The sequence below is a fragment of the Syngnathus typhle genome, linkage group LG8 (assembly GCF_033458585.1).
Source record: "Syngnathus typhle isolate RoL2023-S1 ecotype Sweden linkage group LG8, RoL_Styp_1.0, whole genome shotgun sequence".
Classification (NCBI taxonomy): Eukaryota; Metazoa; Chordata; class Actinopteri; order Syngnathiformes; family Syngnathidae; genus Syngnathus; species Syngnathus typhle.
In genome coordinates, this window is record NC_083745.1 from 14,525,571 (window position 1) to 14,551,587 (window position 26,017).

The window sequence follows — 26,017 nt, forward strand, 5'->3', positions numbered from 1 at the left end:
GGAAAAAAACGGTAATTAAAAGCACATATGATACAGAGGCCGCCATTACAGATGCGCTTTCTTCTCTGCTGTTCACTTCAAACACGCTCCATACGAACACAATGCTCTCGTATCAGACGCTTGCTCGATCACCTGCTCGTTTGCTGTCACAATGTACCCTACACATCCGAAACATTTCTTCGCTATCGAGTTTGCTAGCACATGCGCAGTGATACTGACCGGCAGAATAACATCCGGTTGTTCCCAAAGATTATCTTTTTTCTGAAATAATTTTACGTTTAGGGCGGCTCGGTGGCGCACTGGCTAGCACGTCCGCCTCACAGTAAGGAGGGTGCGGGTTCGATTCCACCTCCGGTCCTCCCTGTGTGGAGTTTGCATGTTCTCCCTGTGTCCGCGTGGGTTTTCTCCGATCACTCCGTTTTCCTCCCACATCCCCAAAAACATGCTTGGTAGGTTGATTGAGCGCTCCAAATTGCCCCTAGGTGTGAGTGCGTGTGCGGATGGTTGTTCGTCTCTGTTTGCCCTGCGATTGGCTGGCAACCAGTTCAGGATGTCACCCGCCTACTGCCCGATGACAGCTGGGATAGGCTCCGGCAAGCCCACGACCCCCGTGGGGATAAAGCGGTACAGAAAATGGATGGATGGATACATGGAAAAAAACGGTAAAATGTTCATATTTACAATCGCTTCATATTTACAATCTTATTATCCATCCATTATTATCATTATTAATATTAGTAGTAGTAGTAGTAGTAGTACGATAATTGTCACTGTTGAAAAGAGACAAAAAAAGGCGTTGGTCTAAAGTTGCTTTAATATCCCATGATGCTCTCCAGGAGCAGTCACATGTCCGCGTCGCCTAATAGAAAAGCGTGTTTAGCCTTGCGCTTCTGTGATTGGTTGAGCGGAATTTAAAGATTATCGTTTGAAACTTTTGTTGCCGTCTGAGCGCCATAACGTTCGTTTGCTGTGCTGTTCTCCAGGGTTGGGATCGAATCCAACAGACCGTACAGAGCCAACAACAAACAAGCAAAACAGGTGTCGCAGCGAACCACTCGTCAAAAGCCTTCGGTAAATTTGGAGCTAATCTTTTTCAGGCTCGTGCGCTATCATCGCCGATGCTAAGTGTCGCAAGCGGTTAAAAAGTGACTCCGTTAGCAAAGCAACTGAAGCCCATACATTGCACGTCTGTCTGCTGCTTAGTGAGCTGCTCCGTTGTCGTTTTAGAATAAAAACAAGACCTGTGTTTGCGAGGCATTAAGTTGTCTTGTGTCATCGCAGTCATGGCTTCAAATCACCAGAGTGCAGTTAAACGGGACGAAAAGGGGAGAAACATCCAAGTGGTCGTCAGATGCAGGTAATCAATCGATCGTCCCCTTTTCATTATTGTTATTGATTGATGTAACCGTATTACTTGTCAATAATTCTGCTTTTTGAATGTATGCTTGGAGTATCAGTGTGCCATTCTCTCGGAATATGAAAACTATGTCAAGACGGACGCTGAAATATAAAAGATTCGGATGCCCCAAAATATTGCCAAATGGAACAGAGCCTAGAGTACTCAAAAATTCTTTTGACACTTGCTGTTCTCTTAATAAAGAGCTGCACGGCCTGGTTTGGTTTGAGTTGTTTTTGAAGAGTCTACTGCAGGGGTCCTCAAACTACGGCCCGCGGGCCGGATACGGCCCACGGGACCGTTTAATCCGGCCCGCCAACACTGAACAAATTGTATTAAACTTTTTTTTGTGGTCATTTTGCCTGCAATGACTGCGTTTCCCCAGTAGATGGGGAATCGCTCGCCTGCGCATTTACTACCGGAAGCCGTGTCAGAAAGCTCGGTGCACACTCACAAGTGCGTGTACGGACATGGCGCACTCGCGCTCTACTTGTATCAGTCCCGAATTTAGAGCGTGGGCTGTGACGACAGCATTCTTGTAATTCGCGCGCTGAGCTTTCAGATGCAGTTTTGCGCTAAAGCCACCCACAAACCTTCCCCTGGAGTCCTTCCATTAAAACAGTGCTTCTCAATTATTTTCTGTTACGCCCCCCCCTAGCAAGAAGAAAACTATTCGCGCCCCCCCTTCCCCACCGTGACTATCCTAACTTGTCTTGTAAGTCGTAAAATGTTGCACTGTCGCAAACGTCACAGAAGTAACAATGAGAGCGCCACTGCCCCCTGCTGTGAAGATTCGCAATTACACTTTATTCTAGTACTGCCAAAAAAAAAAGCCTGTTCCCCAGGGTCACACGCGCCCCCCCAGGAATAGCACCGCGCCCCCCTTGGGGGGCGCGCCCCACTATTTGAGAAGCACTGCATTAAAATGAGTCGCCCAAGGAAAAGCAAGGTGGACACAGTGCCGAGCGTTTAAAAGAGAGTGGCCAATTTGGCTCGACGTACGCGACGTGACGTTCAGCCACATGAACGTCAACATCTACCCGTCACAGATCGAGGTAAACGGACCAACACCTCGGATCTCGCCTAAGAATTGCCCCAACAAATTTTACTCCAGACTATGACGCACTATCAAACTTTAACAAAAAAGACAGCGGTGTCTACAAGCCTACTGGAACCTACAAAAGGATTATAAGGAAGGAACACAAGAACTTTAAGAGACTGCTCATATGTGTCAGAGAGGTTCTGCTGACAACTGAGCTGAACTTTTATCTGTTAAGATTGTGCATGACACAACAGAAAGTTAATGTTCCATGTTTTTTTTTCTATGAAGAACCCAGAGAGAGTTATTTAGTTATTATTTATTTCCAGTTTTTTCTGTGAAGAACTCAGAGAGGGTTATTATTTATTTCATTAATAGTGTTATTATTTGTTTCCTGACTTTTTTTCTGTAAAGAACCTGGAAAGGGTTATTAAATAACATATAAGACAATAATTTTTTTAAGCTCCCCTACGATCGTTACACTTTTTCTGTTACAAACTGACACTGGCTCCCCATCAGAGAAGGGAAAGGTTATGTGGCCCTCACAGGAAAAAGTTTGGGGACCCCTGGTCTACTGCTTTATTAGAGGACGGGACGCTGTTGTTCGGCAGTCGATCGCCATCTGACGGGAAGTGGGCACTGAGCACAGAACAGTAATACCACAAATAACACTCTGCCAAGTTGCCGAGTGTTGTTGGAATGGCCGCTCCGACCCGAGTACGGAGGTGGAGAGGGTCCACAGTTAAGCGCCGGCTCTCAACGTAAACATTAAAGGCAGCAGAATGTGTTTGAAGCTTGCGTGCACCTTGTCGACTTTCAGACCTTTCAACACGGCGGAGCGCAAGTCGTCATACAACGTGATTGACTGCGATCCAAACCGGAAGGAAGTTGTTGTGAGGACGGCGGGCGCGAGCGACAAGGGGTCCAGGAAGACATACACTTTTGATATGGTCGGTCCATTTGCAATGCGCTTAATAGCGCCACTCTGCTGATGGAACTTTAGCAATGCCATTGCGTCCCGCAGGTGTTCGGCCCTGCTGCCAAGCAGATCGACGTATACCGGAGCGTGGTGTGTCCCACCTTGGACGAGGTCATCATGGGCTACAACTGCACCATCTTTGCGTCAGTATGCACACGCGCCCAAGCACGCTTGGCAGTTTTGCAGTTTTTTTCTGCAGTGGGCTAAGAGGCCCCATTTTGCGCAGCACTTGGCAAAACAGGATCTAGAATGTTGGCATACAGGACGTGCTAAATGTGTGCCCATTTGATTGTTGTTGTTTTTTGCCTGTCCTGAATGCTCTTCTCTGACTGCGCATGGCAGTTACGGTCAGACGGGAACGGGAAAGACGTTCACGATGGAGGGAGAAAGAAGTCCTGACGAGCGGTTCACCTGGGAGGAGGCGAGTCATCACGCGAGGGCTGCGTGTGTGTGCGTGCGTGCGTATCCTAACTGTCTCCCGTGGTGCCCGCAGGACCCCTTGGCCGGCATCATTCCCAGGACCCTCCACCAGATCTTCGAGAAGTTGTCTGAGAACGGCACGGAGTTCTCCGTCAAAGTGTCGCTACTGGAGATCTACAACGAGGAGCTCTTTGACCTACTCGGCTCCGGCGAGGATGTCAACGAGCGGCTGCAGCTCTTTGACGACCCAAGGAATAAGGTGCCTTTTCATGACAACAATGTCGGGATAATCGGCCTCCAAAAACACACTGGAAGTAGCCGACGGGCGAGGGAATAAATGAAAAGGCGGTGAGAGAAACTGTTAGAGTGGTGCTCACTCTAACTTATTTTGCAAGAACCACTTGGAGACAAGTTAGTCGTTTTGGGCACCTGCAGGCGGAGAGTCCATTCGTCACTGTGCGTACAACAATGATCGAATGACGTCTGACTCTCGCTTCCCACAAGACCATCTTTATTAGGAGAAAAAGGGTGGGGGTGACAGTGGACTGAATAGACAAGTAAAAAAGGCCCTTGACCTCTAGATTAGCAGGGCAGGGGATGTTTTACGACATTGTGTAGGATGGAACAAGCTAGGTTATTTATTACTGGTTACACACCAACATAAGCATAAAACTAATCTACCAAGGTTATTCATTACTGGTTACATACATTCCAACATAATCATATGATCAAGATAGTTTTGGAAAACCCTGACAGAAACTTAACACAATCCGTAGGCGTTGCTGCTGACCACAGCCCACAGTTGAATACGAAACAGCGTTTCGATCCATTTTTGCTTGCTTTGTTTTTACGGCAAGCAAACGCTAGCAACGGGCTTTTAATAGTATTGCACATGGGTCTGGGGTGCATACGGCTCAAAATGGGAATAAGGACATTGGACAGACACAAGTGACATGACTGACGACACTTACTGCTCTTAAAAGGTGTCGAGCAGACCTGTCGTAATGGCAAGCCAATTTACGGGTCATCTTTGGGACAAGTTTGCATTGAGTGTTGGACAAAAAAATGGAAGGTCCGAGCCCGCACCGGTTGCTCACTGGATGACAAGAGGCGAGCACCTTGGCCCATTCCAAAAAGGCCGCTCCCGGCGCAAACAAAGCCCCAACGAGAGCATTGCAGGCTGTTTATTTGAGGCGCTTAGCCAGGGGTGGGCAAACGTTTTGACTTGCGGGCCGAATTGGCTTCTAAATTTTGACAGGGGAGCCGAACCAGGAGCAGATGGATATAGTGTTTGTGTGAAGTAATATAAATGACATGTAAAGGTCATTGCATTAAATTTTTTTGGCCTTTAGTAGGCAAGTAAAGCATGGATATTAAAAAACCGCTTTTTGGAAAAAAATGCATTTATTAACAGCATTAAAAAAAGATTTCACCAAAAAACTACCATCAGTGATTCTCATTAAATAGGACACTGTTATTATGAATAACAGTTTCCATCACTTCAGCGCCTGCAGGTCAGATTTATGAAAGATGTTTATCTAATAAAGTGAAATCACATCAAACGGCAAACAATCTGGCCGAATGCATAATCTTGAAGAATCAGTGAAAGAATACATCTGAAGAAAGTACTAATATAGAAATTACTAATAAAGAAATCAAAAAGGCAACACGGTGACAAATTTACTGAAAATCAGAGCAGAGCTTTAACTCACAAACACCTAGTGACAGAGGTGAGGAAACAGGAAACACTTCCTGAAAGTCGGCCTTAAAAAAATTAAATGTTAAGATTAGTCGAAAATAGATGGTGCATCATAAACTTGCCCCTGTACTTGATTTTTGATCCGCAGTTTGTTGGTGAAAAAAAGTTTTGCTGAGTCTTCAAATTAGCTGTGAACCTCTCAGGTGTAGCCGCTCGTTCATGTGTTGACTGCTAGCGTAGTTAGCATGCTTCGTAGCAAAGTGAAGGCTAATATTGTACTCCTTACAACCGTCTCTTGGCATATCAGACAAAACGGCATTGATCGGACTTCAGCGAAAAAATATTTTGTTGTCAACTCTTTTTTTTTTTTTTTAAACACTCGGCGTCAACCTTTCTTTTCCCTGGGCCACTCAGTTTGTGGGTGGCTTCGATGTAATACTGTATCTGAAAGCTCAGTGCGCAAATTACGAGAATGCTGACGTCACAGCCCACTGATAGAAATAGAGCGCGGAGTGCGCCGCGTCTCTACTACTGAGTACGTACACGCACTTGAGTGTGCACCGCACTTTCTGACGCGCCTTCCGGGCGTAAATGCGCGGCCGCGCGTTTATCTATCTACTGGAGAAATGCAGTCATTGAAGGGAGAATTACCCAAACCAATGTATAATAATACAATTTATTCAGGTTTAGCGGGCCGGATTAAACGGCCCCGCAGGCCGGATTTGCCCCGCAGGCCAGATGCGCCCGGCGGGCCGCAGTTTGTCTGCGCTAACCTGTTGTGGTCCCGGCAGCGCGGCGTGGTGGTCAAAGGTCTGGAGGATGTGACGGTCCACAACAAAGATGAAGTCTACCTGATCCTGGAGAGAGGATCAGCCAAGCGCAGGACAGCCTCCACACTCATGAACGCCTACTCCAGGTAGGACGCCCGTCGTCGATTCCCAAGACGTTTGGTGCTGACGTGTTGCTGTTACTTGTGCGCAGCCGCTCGCATTCGGTCTTTTCGGTCACCATCCACATGAAGGAGATGACGCTGGATGGCGAGGAGCTGGTCAAGATCGGGAAACTCAACCTGGTAAAGCAAACGTCTTCGCAAAATGGCGAGTTAGGAAGCCCTTTGGAGCGCTCAATCGAACTGAAAGTGTGCGTCTTCTTCAAGAGCTGTGCATCAGATTGAAATCGCGTTGCCTTTGGAGAGCTTTTGCACGTTGCATCTTTCAAGACTGGAAGACGCATGCTGCCGACTCAAATCAAAGTGTTTCACTTGAAAGTGTGCCGTTCTCCCATTGTATCATATCTTGCCTGTTGAGTTGTTCTTTGTTGGAGAGACACGCACGTCTAGTTTACTTTGTGCTCTCGATGCATGTCGCAGGCAGAGGACGACGGCATCTTTGCACTTGTGCCTTTTTAAAATCTGGTCGTTTTTTTGTTGTTTCTTTTGTCTGTCACGTGTGCGATCAAGGTGGACCTGGCAGGTAGCGAGAACATCGGCCGCTCTGGTGCGGTGGACAAGCGGGCGCGCGAGGCAGGGAACATCAACCAGTCTCTCCTGACGCTGGGCCGCGTGATCACAGCTTTGGTGGAGAAGAGACCTCACGTCCCATACAGGTGCAGCTCCCATCCTCAATGTCCGTACCGCTGATGAGCCAACTGGTGCTGATAACCTTCCATCCCGCAGGGAGTCCAAGCTGACGCGCATCCTCCAGGACTCGCTGGGGGGACGCACCAAGACCTCCATCATCGCCACCGTGTCCCCGTCCTCCAGCAACCTAGAGGTGAACACTCCCATGAAATTGACGCGGCCTTGGACTTTGTTTCATATATTCCACTGTTAGGAATCAATCAAGTCATTCTTGTCTGTAAAAGTACTGCCTCAAGGGACCGCCGTCGCTCATATGTGGGCCATCTTCTTTTCAATGCGCCAATTCTGTCTGAATTCTGAGTGGCTTTGTGCAGGAGACGCTGAGCACGCTGGAATACGCCAGCAGGGCCAAGAACATCATGAACAAGCCAGAGGTCAACCAGAAGCTCACCAAGAGGACACTCATCAAGGTGACTCGCACAGGGATTCCGCCAATCAGCTCCTGCCGTGTCAATTTGCCGTCGCGGCGTGCACTCGTAAGGCGGAACACGGCTCCGGTCTGGTCCAGGTTGAGCTTTAGTGCCAGCCCACGCTCGGTTGCTGAGAAATAAAGGAAGCGTGGCCGCTCTTTCTTTTTTTGTGGGGATGCCCCTTTTGTGACCATAATGAGCCAGTCGCTTTGTTAAGCGGAAGAGCTTTGCAGGGTTGTGGCAAATCTCCCCACAATGATGGGCACGCTTGCGACTGAACACCGCTGTTGTCTTTTTGTCCTCATTCAGGAATACACGGAGGAGATTGAGCGCCTCAAGCGAGACCTGGCCGCCACCAGGGAGAAGAATGGCGTCTATTTGTCAACCGAGAACTTTGCGTAGGTTCTGGTGTTGTCGCGCATTGTCTGCTTGCGCTTCTTGAGCAAAGTTTTTTTCGTTTCAGTAACATGATGGAGCAGCTCACCGCAAATAACGAAAATGTCCTCGAGTACACCGAACGCATTGCCGTCATGGAGGACGAGCTGAAAAAGGTAGACCGTGACCTCCTTTAATGGATCTACTCACAATTAGAGGTGGTCGTGTGAAAGTTTAGTACCTTTCTGGTTTGGCTTTTTTTTTTTTTTTTTATGCCCTCACTAATTCCTCTAAACAGTAATGAAGTCGATTGGAGGGGAAAATTCTGAAATATCATGCCAGGATTTTTCCGGAACCAGATTGTGTCCTTCTCAAATTCAGATGATGTGCATGTGTGCAGGTGAGCGAGTTGTTTGTGGACACTCAAAGTAAACTGGAGCAGTGCGCCGCCGAGCTAGACGACAAGCAGCAAAGGTGACGAGGCTGTCGCCCACGGCAACCGATCGGACGCCGGGCAATGTTGACTTTCTGTGTGCGTAGGCTGGAAGAGACCAAAGACAAGCTAGCGAAGGAGGAGTTCATCAGTGGGGAGCTGCACTCGGCCCAGGATGAGCTTTACACCGCCGCCACGCAGGTCGCCCCTTTGACCTCGTAGAATGTCGCAGTCTGTTTGAAGGCTTTTTTTTTTTAAAAAAACATTCCGCTAAAAGCCTACGTAAAAAAATTCTCATGGCCCAATTTTCCTAATTCTTTTTTTAATTTCTTATTCAACTCGGGTCCAAATGGATCCAGATGGTGATGAGAGAAGATGTTTTGAAAAGACATTTTCAATGAAAAGCTTTTGGCATGTTCAAGATTCAAGAGTTTTTATTCGCCATGTTTGAGCGTGCCAAACAAGGAATTTGACTTCGGTAAATGTTGTGTGCACAGCTGCTGATCGCGGCAGATGCCAGCACCTGCGACGTCTCGGGTTTGCACGCCAAGCTGGACCGAAAGAAGCTGGTAATGCTAACGTGCTTGTGTAGCGTAAGAATGAATGCAATGTGTCCAGACAGTATACAATGTAATGTGGGCCACATCGCGCTCTTCTGGGCTGGCACGTGTTGTATAACTGTGCCTGAAATGTTAATACGCAGGTGGAGGAGCACAACACAGCGGAGCAGCAGAGCTTTGCCGAGCGCATGGCGGCGGCCTTCGGTGACGTGCAGCACGGCGTCCAGCGGCAAGGCGATAAACATCGACTCGTCCTCAGCAGCTACTCGCAGGCTATCGGTGCTCACTCTGCCTTCTCAATCTTTGTTTTCCGAAATGAGTGCATTTTGTGGTTTGGCTGCCCGGGAGGCATTCCCTTCACGGTGGGCGGACGAGCTAAGCTAAGGGAGAGCGCTCTGCTCTGTTTTAGATGCCGCTCTGGCGGGCAGTGTGGCGGCGCTGACGAGGGCAGCGAGTGGTGTGGAGGGTCTGGTGGCCGACACGGGACGACTGCTGGGCGAGGGCCTGGTGCGCTGGCAGGAGCGCGCGCAGCGCCACCACCAGCTCAGCCAGCAGGACCACAAGGCCCTCAAGGAGCTTCTGGTGAGCGTACACGTTTGTTGTTTTTGCCCACGGCCTTTGCTGTGCTTGTCTCTTTTTCTGTCTTTTCTCACTTTTGCCGCCTTTTCTCTTGTTCTTTCTTCCAGTTTCTCTCCCTTTTTCTTTTGCTCACCCTTTTCTCACTTGCTTGTTTTAAACTTTACTCTTTTTCTGTTCTCTCCTGTGTGCACGTAGGAGGAGCACCAACGAGATATGGAGGAGGTCCTCCAGGTTCAGACTCTGATGGGTCTTTCAGCGCTCCAAGAGCTGAACGCCTCCCTCAGGACCACCGCGGAGGCGCAGCAAGCCCTGGCCGACAAGGTCGTCGAGTCTGCTTTGAACAAGAACACACAAAAGCAAGCAATGTTGTATAGAGTGCTGCGCATGTCGCCGTCGTCTCCTCACAACCTGCTTTGGCCGTATTCCCTGCGTCAGATGGAGGCCATGAAAGAGACGGGCAAGTTCTTCAGCGACCTGGTTGCGGAGCTCGCGGCTCTGCGAGAAGCCACGGTCGAGAACGTGACCGTCCTGCAGGACCAACGTGACCAGCTAGAGGACCAGATTCAAAAAGCTCAGGAGAAAAACCGGCAGGTAATGAATGCGCGGCGGTTGTCTTTTGATTCTTACGTACAACATGATAGCTAACATTAAAATCGAACGCCTCACTCACACTGGGTGCGGAGCGCCTGCGGTGCGGTCTTGCGCCACACATCGCAAGGAATAGAAAGCATTGGAATCGACAAGGCAGCTTACACTGGTGGCGGCACGCCAGCGGAACGTCGCCGCCGTCCGCAAGGCTTCTATTTTTTCCGTACCCCGCAAGCGTATTTTCATGAAGCTGAAGCAATTACACGGCTCAGGAAATTTAGCGTCGGCGTACGAGGTGGATCAGGTATATTCAACAATAAAACTGTTCTGCGAACTTGTTTTTCTTTTACCGTTTTTTTCCATGTATAATGCGCCCCCATGTATAATACGCACCCTAAAAATGGCATGTTGATGCTGGAAAAAAGCCTGTACCCATGTATAATACTCACCCAAATTTTGACTCCTACTTAAGTCCGTGAACGTAAAATTATTTCAGAAAAAAGATCATCTTTGGGAACAACCGGATGTTATTCTGCCGGTCAGTATCACTGCGCATGCGCTAGCATACTCAATAGCAAAGAAATGTTTCGGATTTGTGAAGGGTACATTGTGACAGCAAACGAGCAGGTGATCTAGTAAGCGTCTGATACGAGAGCATTGTGTTCGTATGGAGCGTTTTGATGTGAACAGCACAAGAGAAAGCGCATCTGTAATGGCGGCCTCCGTATGATATGTTTTAAAAAAAAAAAAAAAAAATCCATTCTTTTTTTGTACCCATGTATAATGCGCACCCCAGATTTTAGGACAATAAATTAGTTAGATTTTGCGCATTATACATGAAAAAAAACGGTAATTCATGAAAACATCCCATATCTACAACATACAGACCTTCCATTTCAGCTAACTGCCTAGTTGGGCATGAGTCGGATATTTGAAAGGCAAAAAACAAGTTCAAAATAAATTAAACATGACAAAAAAACACTACATAAACACAAAATTTGCTCAACCATGGTAAAAGAGCCAAAGTCCCAGAAATAATATCCCAGTAACGTGTCAATTTGAACAAATAGCTCTCCTTTACTCGCTTTTTATCACATGAACTCAACTCTTTAGCGTGCCCTTCCCCCGTGATCTCGTTGGCATAGTCCCATACAATTTCAATAATGTAGTGCTAGTTTTAAGAATGGTCTCGGTATTTTTTTACACAATAAAAGGAACAATATGAAAGTAAGGTTTCATTTTAATAGCATAATATTTCTATTTGATCTTGTTTGCAACTCGCGCGCTTGCTCCCACCTTCTCCAGAGTACCAAGCAGACCATCCAGATGCTTCAGGACCAGCTCAACCTTCTTGCCGCGGACTCACAGGAGGACTACGACAACTTGCGCTCGTCCGCCAGAGCCCTGAATTCTCCCCTCTGCAGCCTTCGAGAGAAGCTCAGCAGGTGAACTGCCCCCAAGACTGACAAACCTCCGGCGGGTGAGCCGCCCTTGACTTTGAACGGGCCATCTGCCTCTTACGTGCCTCCTCAGCACCTGCGGCTCGGTGGAGCATCGGGCGTCCACACGGGCGGATTTGCTGTGCGCCGATTCCTTGTCGCTGGCCTCCACGCTGCGCTTCCACGTGGACGAGAGCAGGCGGAACTTGGAGGAAACCGCCGGTTGCTGTGAGCACCTGCGGCGCAGCGTGTCAGGTACCCACATCTGCTCCTGCGTCCCGGTCAGAGTTGAATGACAACGAGTGAACGATTTGCTCATTGCCAACGCCATCATAATCACTTAAGCGGGAGCCCGGGTGCAAAAATCTCACGTTAAGTGCCTTTTATAATAATCTTGATGCTTTAAAGTTGTTGCAATTATTACCAATTATGTTGTTGACAATATATTGAGCCTGTTTCTTTTTTGCTGCATGAAAACATGTTTTGTTGTTTGCACTGGATTGGCGCAATGTTAAATAGCTGGCAACTTGGTCGTGTGTGTGCATATGCAGACGTGCTTCAGCGAGACCAGGACTGGAGCGCGGCACTGGAGCGGCACGCTGACGAGCGAGCCCAAGAGCGCCTCTTGCTGACGGCCGAAGAGTCGACCCACGTACAGACCCTCCATCAGGTAGCAGCGGGCCGTTGTGCATTTTTTTCCCCTTGTCGATTTCATCCACCTGATCGCGGCGGCACAGTTATACAAACCATGCAAGGAAGGAAACCACATAAAAGACTATACGTGCCTTGAGAGGTCAAAGCAGCTGCGCCAAAGGTTGCTGGGCGCCACTCAGGCGTCCTCCTCCATCCTTCCTCCAGAGTGTGAAGGCGCACGGTGTTGAACGAGTCCGCACGTTGAAAGTGGAGTTGCTTAGCCAGCAGGAGGAAGTGCAGCGGGCCCTGGAGTGCACGCGGGGCCAAACCACCTTGGATGCCGCTGCCCTGGACCGGCTGGAGGCTGACGTCCTCGAGCACCTGGAAGCTGGTCGACAGCTCCTCCAAAACTTCCTGCAGGAGGGGCTGCGCCAAGACGTACCCACCGGTAAAACCTTTTATACGAAGCCTGGGACATGAATTCCAAATGTCATTTCCGATGACTGCTGGGATAGGCACGGGACCCCAGTGGGGACAAGCGGTATAGAAGAAGGATGGATGGATAAATGGATTTACCATTTTCTGTAAGGGGGAGGAGGAAATTTATACTGAATAGTTTTTTAAAAAATATATTTTTAGGATTAAAGAAACCGATCAATGTTTAATGTCCATCCCTTAATGAAAGAAATACATCCCAAATGAAAAAAACACTTCTAGTTGCGATTGGCTGGTGTCTGATTCAGGCTGTACCCCGCTTACTGACCAAAAACTGCCACAACCCTCGTGTTCGCGTGACAAATGGATGATTCAGTGACTCGTTTTGACGGTAACAACACGTCAGAAAATGGATGCAAATGTTGATATTTTGCAAATGGCTTCATTCGTGGAAAACTCCAGTCAGACTTTTTTTCTTGACTGGCTTTAAAATCTGAGCACATGAAATGGCATCATTGGGCCCTTAATTGACACCTGTCACTGTGTGGCCTGCGACATGCTCTCAGGTCAGACGCCGCAGAGGCGGGACTTTGTGTACCCACGCCAGATGGCCAAGGCGAGGAGCCGAACGGAGATCCTGGAAAGTCTGAGGCAGCAACAGGACGCCACCAAGGAGGTCGAGCAAGAGCGCGACCGGGAATCTGACGATGACAGATGCAGCCAGGTGCGTGCCAATCAATTTTTGGCTGATCCCCCCCCCCCTCCCCCCCCCTTTTTTTTTTTTAAACTCTCCCCTGCTTTAGTAGATCTGGTATCGACACCGCATTCGGCAATGTCCTTTTATCAAATGGGACGAACGCAACGGGAAAAAAATTGCTTGGAGCTGCTCTAGGCCATAGCTCGCCTCAAGACACTTGCATGCCGATTAGACACTGAGCCCGACTCAAGCCTCTGCTTATCAAATACTTAAGTATTCTTTTTAGAAAAAAAAAAATGTTGGTTTTAGAAAACCCTGCCATACAAAAACAACGTGGAACTCCACATATTTGAAGTTTTACAAATTTTTTTTTAACTTTTATTTAGGTTCCAAGTTCCTTCCCATTTTTTGTTTGTTTCCATGCCAGTTCTAAGGAGCGTTGACTATTTGTCAATTTTTGGTCTTTGTGGTCAGGCCTGATCCCTCACCCACCAATAATGGGGGTCTTCTGATTGCATTTCAATTAATTTGAATAGGGGAAATATGATTATGCCAATGCTATTTAGAAAAAGATTCATTTAACGTGTAGATGAAGGTAGCACTGTCCATTTAACATTTTTTGAATTTCAGGGCTCAGTTATTTAAAAAAATAAAAAATTACTTTTCAAAATAAGCCACTACACACGCACACGCACACACACACAGACTCAGTCGCACACTACAAATGAGCTGGGCCCAGCTGCCAGTCTTGCCCTTAAAACATGGCCCTCAAGCACAAAAGTGTGTAATGTTGGCGTGACTCCATCCTGTGCCGCGTTCAGGACTCCCTGGAGGATGAGCTGAGCATGTGCAACGAGAATGCGGCCACGGAGGGCTCCTTCGTGGATGAGAACCTGGTCATCAATGAGAGCCAGCGCCTTCCCTTCTTCAAGGTGAGCACCCGCTGGCCAGCAGGCATGTTCAGTATGAAGGCATAAGTCCCGTCCGGGCAGTGCCATAGCGACGAGGCCTCCCGTAACAACGTTTTAACGTGCTGTGCCTTCATTTGTGTGTGTGCTCTAGCAAAAGAAGGCCAGCAAAAAAGACAGCAAGGTCCTTAGGCCTAAAGTTTGCAACACCCCACAGAACGACACCACCCCACAGAAGTCCAAACTCCCGCTGCGCTGTCACAACTAGATTTGGCCGTGTTGGCTTTAAGCTGCCCGTTAACCTTCTTGTTCAGCAATTAATCGTAGTCTGCTTTATAATCTGTCAAATTAAACATGGTTATGTGTTCTGTGGTTGGGCTTTTTATTATGAAATGAGCAACAGTTGTACTGATATTCTATATTATGTACTCTCCCACGAAGAATGTGGGAGCCTCCCAGGGGAAGTTTCCAAACTTGCGGATGTCCCAGTCGGTGCGCGACCTTGTCTTGTGATTTTGTACTTGTACTCATTTCTTTACTCAATACTGTGATCCAAAAATGGGGGTGGTTGTGTAGTTATGATACTAATTAGTCAATGTACCACTGTATGTGAATTACTATCTTTGTACTGCCATTAAAATGTTAATTTGATGTTATTAGAACAAGTTTCTTAAGTGTATGCATAGATAAACTAGTGAAAAGGTCTTCAATTTCGGGGGTTGTTTGCTCATAAACAAAAATGTTTGGCTTCACTTTATAAATTCTTAGTACTCCTTGAAAACTTTGGATAGTTTTGAAAGGGAATTTGTTGATCAGCTGAATAGATATTAAATTCATCCCCTGTGAAATGGTCCCAACAGGAATAAGTACGGTACTTAAATACTGAGATTAAAGAAAAACCTAAGGTTTTGAGGAAGGCATTGTCCAATAATGCTCATATTTGAACTATAAGAATATAAAAGTGTAGTGTAAGAAGGTTTACAATCAATATGGATTTCATCAAACATCTATTGATATGCACGTTGCACAATAAGTGTACATTGAAACTTCAGAAAAATCAAAGACAAAGTAAAGAAACATTTGTACGTTTGAACGCCAGTAGGCACGGCTCCAGGAGCTCCTTCCGCTGAGAAAATAATTTCTAAAATCGACGTGTTATTAACTATTTTAACCTCAATTCAATGTTGTGTATTTTTTTGTAACTTAGTATTATTTTTCTCATTTAAATTGAGTTAGCTGTTTTAAAACCGCAAGATGCTCCAAGATAAGAACTGTCAAGTTGGTGCTGCCCTCGTCGCGCCAGATCGCAAATCGGCATTTACTGAATAGATATTAAATTCATCCCCTGTGAAATGGCCCCAACAGGAATAAGTACGGTACTTAAATACTGAGATTAAAGAAAAACCTAAGGTTTTGAGGAAGGCATTGTCCAATAATGCTCATATTTGAACTATAAGAATATAAAAGTGTAGTGTAAGAAGGTTTACAATCAATATGGATTTCATCAAACATCTGATATGCACGTTGCACAATAAGTGTACATTGAAACTTCAGAAAAATCAAAGACAAAGTAAAGAAACTTAACATTTGTACGTTTGAACGCCAGTAGGCACGGCTCCAGGAGCTCCTTCCGCTGAGAAAATAATTTCTAAAATCGACGTGTTATTAACTATTTTAACCTCAATTCAATGTTGTGTATTTTTTTGTAACTTAGTATTATTTTTCTCATTTAAATTGAGTTAGCTGTTTTAAAACCGCAAGATGCTCCAAGATAAGAACTGTCAACAAGTTGGTGCTGCCCTCGTCGCGCCAGATCGCAAATCGGCATTTACAAAACCAGGCAATGACCCTTTGTCCTTTACAAGCTAGTACTAGCTAGAGTACTCATTGTTTAAATTGACGAATAAAATATTGTTGATATGAAAAAGACAACACAGGTTTTAAATCAGGCATCGACACAGGCAGGCAGTCAGTTCGCTTCCTTCCCGTTGAACGGGTGAGTGGCTTAATTCTCCTTTTAGGAGTCGTCATTTTTTGGGCCAAATAATACAAGCCGAGCCAATTTATTCTCGAATTGCTGCTGTCTAGACTCGATTTGGGGGCGTTTGAAGTTCATTCCAGGGTGCCATCAGCAAGTTCGTGGGTTTGCTTGGGCTCTGTTATTACTTTCGCTTTTGACGGTGCTTCCTTGGTCGCGCCCGAGTGAGCGTGCGCCATGAAGTAGCTCTTCGGCCACATTAGCTGGAGTGTTAATTGTTTGGATTTCCGACCGAGCTGCTGCTGAAAGGGCGATCACGGACAACTAGAAAGCGCAGTTCCTGTTTGAGGTGGCAGCGCCGCGCGGTTGTCTCATCGAAAATCAAGTCGGTTATTTTATTTCAATCGGCAGAAGAACATGAAGCCCCAGGTTTTTTGGTGTCTATTGTTGTGGTCACGGCTTGGCTGCGCTGTGGACGTGTACGGCGCTCTGGGGCAAACGCTGACTGTACGACCTGAGCTTCAAGGCCCCATCAAGAGCTTAGAGTGGAAGCGGAACCGCAACCTTCTCGTCGAATGGGACGGAAAGCGCGTCACGGCATACGACGACCGAGTCTCTTTAGACGTGAGCAACGGCGTGCTGAAGCTTGTTACCGTGGTGGCGACGGACGCGGGCAATTTTACGCTGTCATTGAACGCCATTCAGCACGATGAGGTCTTCGTTTTCAAGGTGATCAGACATGTACCTGAACCGGAAGTGCAGCCGAACCCTCTGGCGTGCTCCGAGGAATTAGAGTACTGCACGCTGCACTGCGGTGGGAACACAAGCGGCGCCGAGCCTATCACGTATTCATGGAAAACCGAACCCGTAACGCAAATGACAGGACGGAACTGGAACATCAACGGGTCAAGCAACTCGATCAGGAGCTTCATTTGCATCATGCAGAACCCGTTGGGCCAGAAGGAGAGCCAACCATTCCCCAATCCGTTCTACCATGCTAAAAAATCGTGGGGTGTGATCGTGGGCGGGATTGTGCCTGTGGGCGTGATCTTGACCGCTTCGGTCTACTTGTGGCGCAAGAAACAAAGCAACGCGGAAATCAGCGGGCCCAACGGATCTGGTACTAACTTGGAAGCGTCAAAACCGCTACGCAGCGACAATTGACCGGTGTGGTTGCCAGGAAAACACAAGGACTTGATCAGGACTTCCAATCCAAGCGCAGCCGCCACAGAGACGGATGTCGACCTTTCTGTTGACAGCTTTAAGACTTTCTACTGGCATGAAGATGAAACTCACACAACTTGAATATGTCAGTTGTGACACACAGGAAGTCAAATGTAATCAACTGCGCTCTGCTATGTCTTCTTACATTTAGAGCTTCTGTTTGCTTGTGAAAGAACGCTTGCTCTGCTTTAAATTTTGAGGGCTATCAAATGTTTCTATTAGTTAATCCCAGTGTGACCTTTGTCATCTATGTTGACCTTTGTCATCTATGTGTCAAACATTTCCCCCTCAAAATAAAGGGTTCAGTTTAGTTCAGAGCTCCCCCTAAGGCCCTGAATTTGGATCTACACAACTGTTCTGTCTTTATGTACCGTATTTTTCGCACCAAAAGGCGCACCCTCAATGAATTTTTTATTTTAGAAATTATTTCGTATATAGGGTTATATAGGCACCGGATTAAAAGGCACATCAAATAGAAGCTATACTGCAACAAACTGAGGTTGACTAGGGTTGCGGTATGCATCCACTAGCCAATAACCTATGAGCCCTCTGTAAACAATCGCGTTTCTCAAACAATCTCCTATAAAATGATCAGAACTGACTAAAGTTCGGTCTAACACTGGTACTGCTTACCTATGTTTCCCTTCCATATCAATACGTAAATTTACTCAAAACATTAACAGAGCAGCGTATTTTGACATGAAATAGCCTTGTGCGTATACCAGCTATTATTATAGCATTAGCCACCCGCAAACTCCCATAAGCCTCAGCTCGCAGACCCCCATGAGCCTCAACAAAGTGTAAACATTCGCGTTTCTCAAACGATCTCCTATAAAATGATCGGAACTGACTAAAGTTCGATCTAACACATTGGTACTGCTTACCTATGTTTCCCTTCCATATCAATCCGTAAATTTACTCGAAACATTAACGGAGCAGCCTATTTTGAAATGAAATAGCCTCGCGGGTACAACAGCTATTCGGTGACACCCCCTGACTACAGTTGCCATAATGTTGGGAAGCGATGCAACCTTGTAATATACTAGTCGTACTAAAACGTACTGAAACATTTTGGCAGAGCACTGTGTACAACCAGTATGGATCAACAAATTCATCAATTGATCCATATATAAGGCACTCTGCATTATAAGGTGCACTGTGTTTTTTTGAGTAAAATGTAAGTTTTTAAGTGCGCCTAATAGTGCGGAAAATACGGTACTTGGAATTAGCATTCTCTTTTTTTGCAGAGAAACGAAGGGGGGGGGTTGTGTGTGTGTGTGTGTGTGTCAAGAGCGTCAGGAGGAAAACAACCAAGAACCCGGCCAAAGGTGATCGCCAAGGCCGAAAGACGAGATGGAAAACAACAGCCCTCACACACACACCGAATCACCCATAATCAGCACCCACCCCCACGGAACCAGCTCTCACCGAACCAGCACCCACTCCCATGGAACCATGTGAACTTGCCACGCCCCCTGACTGATCACCCATCAAACTCGGCCCACACTGGCATGTGCAACTGAATGTAAGCTGACCAAAGAACCTTGAACGTTGCCTTTTCTGAATGGAGACTTTCTGCTCATGAGCATGGTCGCATAAAAGGCCCAGCGCTGTATTGTCCTTTCCTGAAAACAGAGCTTTCTTAACAATTGTGACTGAACTCAACCAACCTGTGTAAGTCAAAATTTAGTTTCGGTGTCTTAGCCTTTTCCTAAAACTGAAGAAATAAAACGAGCACGCCTTTTCTTTATTTATTTCCAGGTCACGTTGACTCTGGAGCTTTACGTGTAGCTTGCTAGTTTAATGTAACTTAGCGCTTTGTCCATGAATAAAATTAGCATGAAGAGACCCTCATCATGGAAAAGGCTAGAAGAAATGCATAAGAGTGACAACGAAAGAGTGTGACTAAGTATATCTGATGCTATTCCAATCTGACACTGAGGAGGTGGTTTCAGTGCACAGGAGGAAGATGAAGATGGCTCTTAGTGACTTTTACTAGTATTTTTTTTTTTAACCAGCCCTGTTAGTGCTGTGCTACCGTGTTGCTGTTTTGTTACCGCCGCATCTCAGTGACTTTTACCGATATGTTTTTTTTTTATCCAGCCCTATTAGTGCAGTGTTACTTCTGTGTTGCTGCGGTATTACTGCCGCGTTACAGGCAGTGTTTGGAAAGAAATGTTAAGGTATGTTATTAAAAGTTGAAAAAGGCTTTCTGTGTACCGTCTTTCTTTATTAATAACTTGCGTGGACATGCAGCTTTTAGTACCTTGGGGCTTATTTATGAAAAAAAAGAAAATTTTTGCTCGTGCGGCTCATCATCAGGTGCGGCTTACAGTCCAGAAATTACGGCACATACTGTTTATGTAAGACATATCAAACAAACAATACAATCGGCTCGGCCAAACACAAGGGAAAAACAAAATAAACATCACTCTCTTGTGGGCTTTTGCTAGCCCCCTCTGCCACTCAGCGCTGGAGCCTGTTTTAATTCTAAAGCCATTGCTGTCCTTATTTTATCACCCGAGGCCTTTTTGTGCATATCCCCAACAGCTTCTACAAAGATGAACTCGATGGACATCGGGCACCCCCCATTGTTGACCTTGGGATTACTCTGTAAAGAAACATATGAAAAAAACGACTACCGTTTTTTTCCATGTATAATGCGCAAAATTTAACGAATTTATTGTCCTAAAATCTGGGGTGCGCATTATACATGGGTACAAAAAAAAAAAAAAGTTTTTTTTTTTTTTTTAATCCGGATATGATACGGAGGCTGCCATTACAGATGCGCTTTCTTCTCTGCTGTTCACGTTAAACACGCTCCATACGAACACAATGCTCTCGTATCAGACGCTTGCTCGATCATCTGCTTGTTTGCTGTCACAATGTGCCCTACACAAATCCGAAACATTTCTTCGCTATCGAGTTTGCTAGCGCATGCGCAGTGATACTGACCGGCAAAATTCAAAATTTGTCAATTTGGGTGCGTATTATACATGGGTACAGGCTTTTTTCCAGCATCAACATGCCGTTTTTAGGGTGCGTATTATACATGGGGGAGCATTATACATGGAAAAAAACGGTACCTGTAAAAAAAAAATTCAAAAAATGTCAGTCGCACATTTTGAATATTAAGCAATCGCACACGAATGAGCAGACAGGTTTTTTTCTCCATTCACCAGTGCTAACAAAGCAGTCTTCTTGATGGCCCTCTTTGCATGAGTCACACCGCCACGCATATTGAACGTTGTCATTGTCATTTGTGTAGAGTCTACAACAGAAGAAAATGTCAACATTGAGAGCAGTTACGTCACCACATCGTAAGGCTTCACTGTTGTCTTTTATAATCTACAGTACAGATGTCAAACTAATCATACCTGTCCATGGTCTTTTTGGAAACATGCATGTCTTCAAATAGCCCCTCCAAACACAAGGCCGCTTTGCAATCTGTATATAACAGATTATGAACAGTGTCTCAGAAGAGTGAAATTACTTTCTTTCTTTCATTTGTCTGAAAAAAAGAATCTACGGATAGCATTCAGAAGACATTATGAAGCTAATCAAAATAAAAGAATGCAAGACTGAATGACAGAATGATTAAGCTTGGTTTGTCAAAACTTTGCATGTTGTGGTCCTCCCTTCACTCTTGACAATTTACAAATGGAACCTGTAGGGTTCTGTTTGGTTTACTTGCTGTATTATCAAAGTTACTGACTTTTCCGTTATTTTTTTCTTGATTTACGAGAAAAAAAAAGTCCTCAATTCAATTTTGGCCCAAAGTAATTTCACTCTTCTGAGACACTGTTCATAATCTGTTATATACAGATTACAAGGTGATGTTCATGCACGGCTCATTTTGTGCACCAATAAAAACCATCCATGTCTTGAATTAAAAAAAAAAAAACGAATATTTTTCACTAAAGAGGGGTCCGACGAAACTGGTGGGGTTCGGTACCTCCAACAGGGTAATGTTGGAATGCACATAAGCGGGGGCAGTCAGAAATGTGAAGGGGGCATGTTTTTTCTTTTTTACACATTTTTAACACTTAGTGTTTTCTTCAAGGCAGTTGTTAGCTTTGTGTCCAGATCTCAACCTGGAGAAGTGGATTCCACTCTGTCAGGCCTCTACACCAGGGGTGTCAGAATCCTTTCCTCGGGGGCCGAATCCCTACATGTTTTCCAAGTTTCCCTCGTTAAACACACCTGATTCAATTAATCAGGCTCCTGCTGAAAGGGAGGACGAACTGGTCATTTGAATCAGGTGTGTTTAACAAGGGAAACTTGGAAAACATGTAGGGATTCGGCCCCCGAGGAAAGGAGTTTGACACCCCTGCTCTACACTAAGACCTGTCCAGCTTGGGTGTCCCACCTGAAGATTAAAGCTTCTGCTGGTATTGCTCTTAGGGTCACTGAGGGACGCAAACCCCCTGACCACAATAAGGTGGCAATCTCTCAGGGGGGGAACATATAATATGAATATGATGTTATATTAACTATTATTTGAGTTGTCGTTAATCATTAGTTATATCACGGGTCATTACGACGAGTTTGGTGGAGTTTTTACTGCTTCTTCCAACTCCTACCGCGCTGACTGTAACTTGACACTCTCTGGCTGCGTCTTGCCTCATTTGCATACTCACAGTGATTGGATGTTTACGGAGGGGCGCAGAGTCCTGACAGCAGGCTGTGTGAGGACACACACTGCACCGACATGAGAGAAGAGAGGGGGCTGATTAACGTGTGTTTCTATCAGCGGATTTTTCACTTCTAAAAGTTTGATTCGAGGGGGCAGGACATCTGTTTGAGGGGGCGTTGCCCGCTCTTGCCCCTGCGTAGAGCCGGCACTGACCTCCAACAAGGTTAAGAACCACTGATTTAAATGAACCATTTCCAATTATAAACTTTGCCCTGTTTGAAAAAAAATGATGGCACTCGGTCTGTGCCTTTGAATGTGGTACGGTTTAATTTGGCTGTTGTACATATCCAATAACGTTATTTTAAAATAGTACTGCGTAGAAATAAGATTGCTTGTTCTAGTTGTTATCCAAATGATGAAAATGTACAGGGTAAACCTGGTTTTTATTTTGCGCTTTGACATCCGCCCTGGTTTCCGGAGTGTGAAAGACAAGGCAATGAATGATATTGAAGATTGCAATTACAACATCCGCTTTTTGCATATGCTCGACAATAGCTAAGCGTACATAAATATGTATGTTCAAACCATCAATAACATATCAATTTCCAAAGATAACACAAGGCAGTTGAGATTACGTCTACAATCAAGAATAATTCTACAATCAATCTGTACCTTGTGGAGTTCGGTCAGTTTTTAATACAGATGCTCCTCTTTCTCCAGGCTTGGAGTCTGTGTTGTTAAAGGGAAAAAAGAACATGTCTTATTTGACAATTCACCCATTAACCGCTGTTAATCACATTACACAACACAATTTTAACTTTTGAAGTGATTTGCCTTAGAGTTCCAAGCCCTGTTGAGCGTAAAACAAAGTTAGGTGCACATTTTAATGACATCAGCAGATAAAAACCTATCTTTTCACGTGCCACTCCTTGAGCTAAATCTGGAGTCACAAATCACTACATGGGTAAAAAAGGGAAATTACATCTTTGCCATGCCATCAGAAGATCTCAAATTTGCCATCATCTCAAAGCTCATCCGGAGTGAATGGTTTTGTAACTTTTTTGTACCCTTGGGTTTTAACATCATTGCCATGCCATCGGAAAATCTCAAATTTGTGATCTATACTTACAGTTTGATCTGTTTTTTTATTTTTATAATAGCATCGCGATTTTTGAAAGCGAGCTGGTGACATCTGCAAAAGCACTGCCATTATTTACATTAGTTTTGAAATCAAATATGAATTGCAAATGCATACAGCATAACCTCTTGTCAAAAATAAAATGTACTTTTTAAATGTAGGCTACTCATACAGTTATGAACTTTAAAAAAAAAAAAAAATCACTTTAGATTTGATAGAAAACCACTACATACAATATGCATCGACATGAAAGAAACTTTTTGGAATATAAGCAAATTTACTTTAGCTACCATTAACGTTTGTGTCAGAAGCTCTTCTCTTCCAAATGATAAAACAACTAGTCATGTAGCGAATTATGAGAAAACAAAGTACAAGCTAGCAGACACGTCAAGGACTCACCTCTAAGCAGCCTTCCTTGGTGTATTTCAGGAGGGATGATTTACTTTATACTATATGTAAATGGTTAAGTGGTTGAGTGGTCAGGACCTCCAAATCCGAGTCCATGGTCCTCGATCGGAAAAGGGTGGAATGCCCTCTCCAGATCGGGGATGACATCCTGCCCCAAGTGGAGGAGTTTAAGTATCTTGGGGTCTTGTTCACGAGTGAGGGGAGGATGGATCGACAGGCGGATCGGTGCAGCGTCGGCAGTCATGCGGACTCTGTACCGGTCCGTCGTGGTAAAGAGAGATCTGAGCCAAAAGGCAAAGCTCTCAATTTACCGGTCGATTTACGCTGCTACCCTCACCTATGGTCACGAGCTATGGGTCGTGACCGAAAGAACAAGATCCCGGATACAAGCGGCCGAAATGGGTTTTCTCCGCAGGATGTCCGGGCTCTCCCTTAGAGATAGGGTGAGAAGTTCGGTCATCTGGGAGAGACTCGGAGTAGAGTCGCTACTCCTCCACGTTGAGAGGAGCCAGATGAGGTGGCTCGGGCATCTCATCAGGATGCCTCCTGGACGCATCCCTGGGGAGGTGTTCCGGGCATGTCCCACCGGCAGGAGACCCCGGGGACGACCCAGGACGCGCTGGAGAGACTATGTCTCTCAGCTGGCCTGGGAACGCGTTGGGATCCCCCGGGATGAGCTAGATGAAGTGGCTGGGGAGAGGGAAGTCTGGGAGTCCCTCCTGAAGCTGCTGCCCCCGCGACCCGACCCCGGATAAGCGGAAGAAGATTTCCTTGTTCGCACCCCATTCAATTCACCAACCAGTTGTCGCACCCCTAACCCTAAATAATTATTATAATAATAAATGGGTTACTTCACAGCTATAAGGCTTAATTAGCATTATCCCTAATGCTAATTACCGTTTTTTTCCTTGTATAATGCGCGAAATGTAACTAATTTATTGTCCTAAAATCTGGGGTGCGCATTATACATGGGTACAATTTTTATTTTATTTTTTTAAGAAAATCATGGTACAACAAAACCAACAACAGGACTGACCGACAAAGACGTGGAACAAAAAGACAGGGTGACATTACCAAAGACAGGAACAGAAACCAAACAGACATCATGACATCATCCGACGGTGAGCGAGGGGCAGACAGGACGTAAATACAAAACACGTTACATTGATTGAGGTGACACAGGAAGAGAGGGGCGACGCAAACAGAAACTATGGCAACCTAGACACATAGCAAAACTGGGGACGAGACATGACAAATCTCCCTCGAAATAAAACTTGAAATCACCTTTCTTCTTGTTTGTTGTCAATCGCGCATCGCATTCAGCCATCCTGCCCAAAACACTTACTCAGTAAAATTCATAATTGACGACACATCGTTTGATGCGATGGTGCAGTCCTTGATGGTATGTTTTTGTCAAATATTGTTTGTTTTTTAATCTCCATCGCAAACCGGATATCATACGGAGGCCGCCATTACAGATGCGCAGAACGGATGCGCAAGACACGTCAGCTATATAAAGAGCGAGACTTCAGTTCTCTACCTATTAGTTTCAATTCACAGTTTAATTAGCAGTTTCAATCAGCAAATAACAAAATGCGTATTACAGGTAATATTTTATTTCACAACACTTTGCCTTGTTCCTTTCGTCTCTGCTGTTCACTTCAAACACGCTCCATACGACCGCAATGCTCTCGTATCAGACGCTTGCTCGATCACCTGCTCGTTTGCTGTCACAATGTACCCTACACAAATCCGAAATATTTGTTGCGGCTCCGAGTCACGACGAGGGGCAAGTTTTGGTTTCCAAGGGTGGTTTTATTCCTCTTCAACGTCTCTCCCATACAGAGCCGCCTTTTTCACGTCCGCACGCCTTTTTCACATGTCCGCACGGATGGCGGTGGTGCCTTTACGGGCAGTCGGAGAAATCAATGCCAACAAAAAATTTTACATCCAGCCTAGTTAAGACCATACCAAAGACTATAAAAATGGGACCCATTGCCTCCCTGCGTGTGTGACGATCATTGGGACTTAAAAAAAATAAAAATAAAAAATTGAAAAAAATAAAAATAAATTGGGTGCGTATTATACATGGGTACAGGCTTTTTTCCAGCATCAACATGCCATTTTTAGGATGCATATTATACATGGGGGCGCATTATACACGGAAAAAACGGTAATGACAATGACTTCTTGATTTCCAGAATTTTACACTTTTTTCGGTTACCCGACCATTAACCCCGAAAAATTGTAAATTACCCCCAGGGTATCCTCGCACCCCCTAGAAGCATTCTCTAGGGTGCAAGCACCCGGTTAAGAACCACTGCCGGGCAACAGTCGTCGACTTAAACTCCAACAAAAGCGCGGGTAAACTCTACTTCTTTGAAGCTAACCCGGAAGTGCTCGT

General features: G+C 45.6%; 1 protein-coding gene and 1 long non-coding RNA gene across 3 annotated transcripts; both read left to right on the forward strand.

Annotated features, from left to right (window-relative positions):
- Positions 1 to 901: 901 nt before the first annotated feature.
- On the forward strand, positions 902 to 14,880 carry kif11 (kinesin family member 11). 2 transcript variants are annotated; one of them, XM_061284998.1, is made up of 27 exons: positions 902 to 1,071; positions 1,282 to 1,357; positions 3,256 to 3,385; positions 3,460 to 3,557; positions 3,757 to 3,835; positions 3,908 to 4,093; positions 6,325 to 6,449; positions 6,515 to 6,605; positions 6,993 to 7,138; positions 7,209 to 7,305; positions 7,487 to 7,582; positions 7,892 to 7,980; positions 8,046 to 8,133; positions 8,358 to 8,431; positions 8,498 to 8,591; positions 8,888 to 8,959; positions 9,094 to 9,229; positions 9,360 to 9,532; positions 9,725 to 9,850; positions 9,965 to 10,120; positions 11,423 to 11,562; positions 11,651 to 11,811; positions 12,108 to 12,226; positions 12,415 to 12,637; positions 13,191 to 13,348; positions 14,143 to 14,253; positions 14,384 to 14,880. In XM_061284998.1, the coding sequence occupies exons 2-27, from the start codon at positions 1,284 to 1,286 to the stop codon at positions 14,495 to 14,497; spliced, it is 3,156 nt and encodes a 1,051-aa protein (XP_061140982.1). In that variant the 5' UTR covers positions 902 to 1,071; positions 1,282 to 1,283; the 3' UTR covers positions 14,498 to 14,880. The 2 variants fall into 2 exon arrangements, with proteins under 2 accessions (XP_061140982.1, XP_061140983.1); XM_061284999.1 differs by lacking the exons at positions 902 to 1,071; positions 1,282 to 1,357 and adding an exon at positions 2,371 to 3,176.
- Positions 14,881 to 15,782: 902 nt separating this feature from the next.
- LOC133158108 (uncharacterized) lies at positions 15,783 to 19,640 on the forward strand. Its single transcript, XR_009715141.1, has 2 exons — positions 15,783 to 16,225; positions 18,679 to 19,640. It is a non-coding gene; the product is annotated as an uncharacterized LOC133158108 (long non-coding RNA).
- The last annotated feature ends 6,377 nt before the right edge of the window (positions 19,641 to 26,017 follow it).

Coding starts and splice junctions, on each gene's coding strand:
- kif11 (XM_061284998.1), top strand. CDS start 1,284: ATGGCTTCAAATCACCAGAGTGCAGTTAAACGGGACGAAAAGGGGAGA. Junction 7,583..7,891: donor CCAAGAGGACACTCATCAAG/GTGACTCGCACA, acceptor GTCCTCATTCAG/GAATACACGGAGGAGATTGA. Junction 12,638..13,190: donor GCGCCAAGACGTACCCACCG/GTAAAACCTTTT, acceptor ACATGCTCTCAG/GTCAGACGCCGCAGAGGCGG.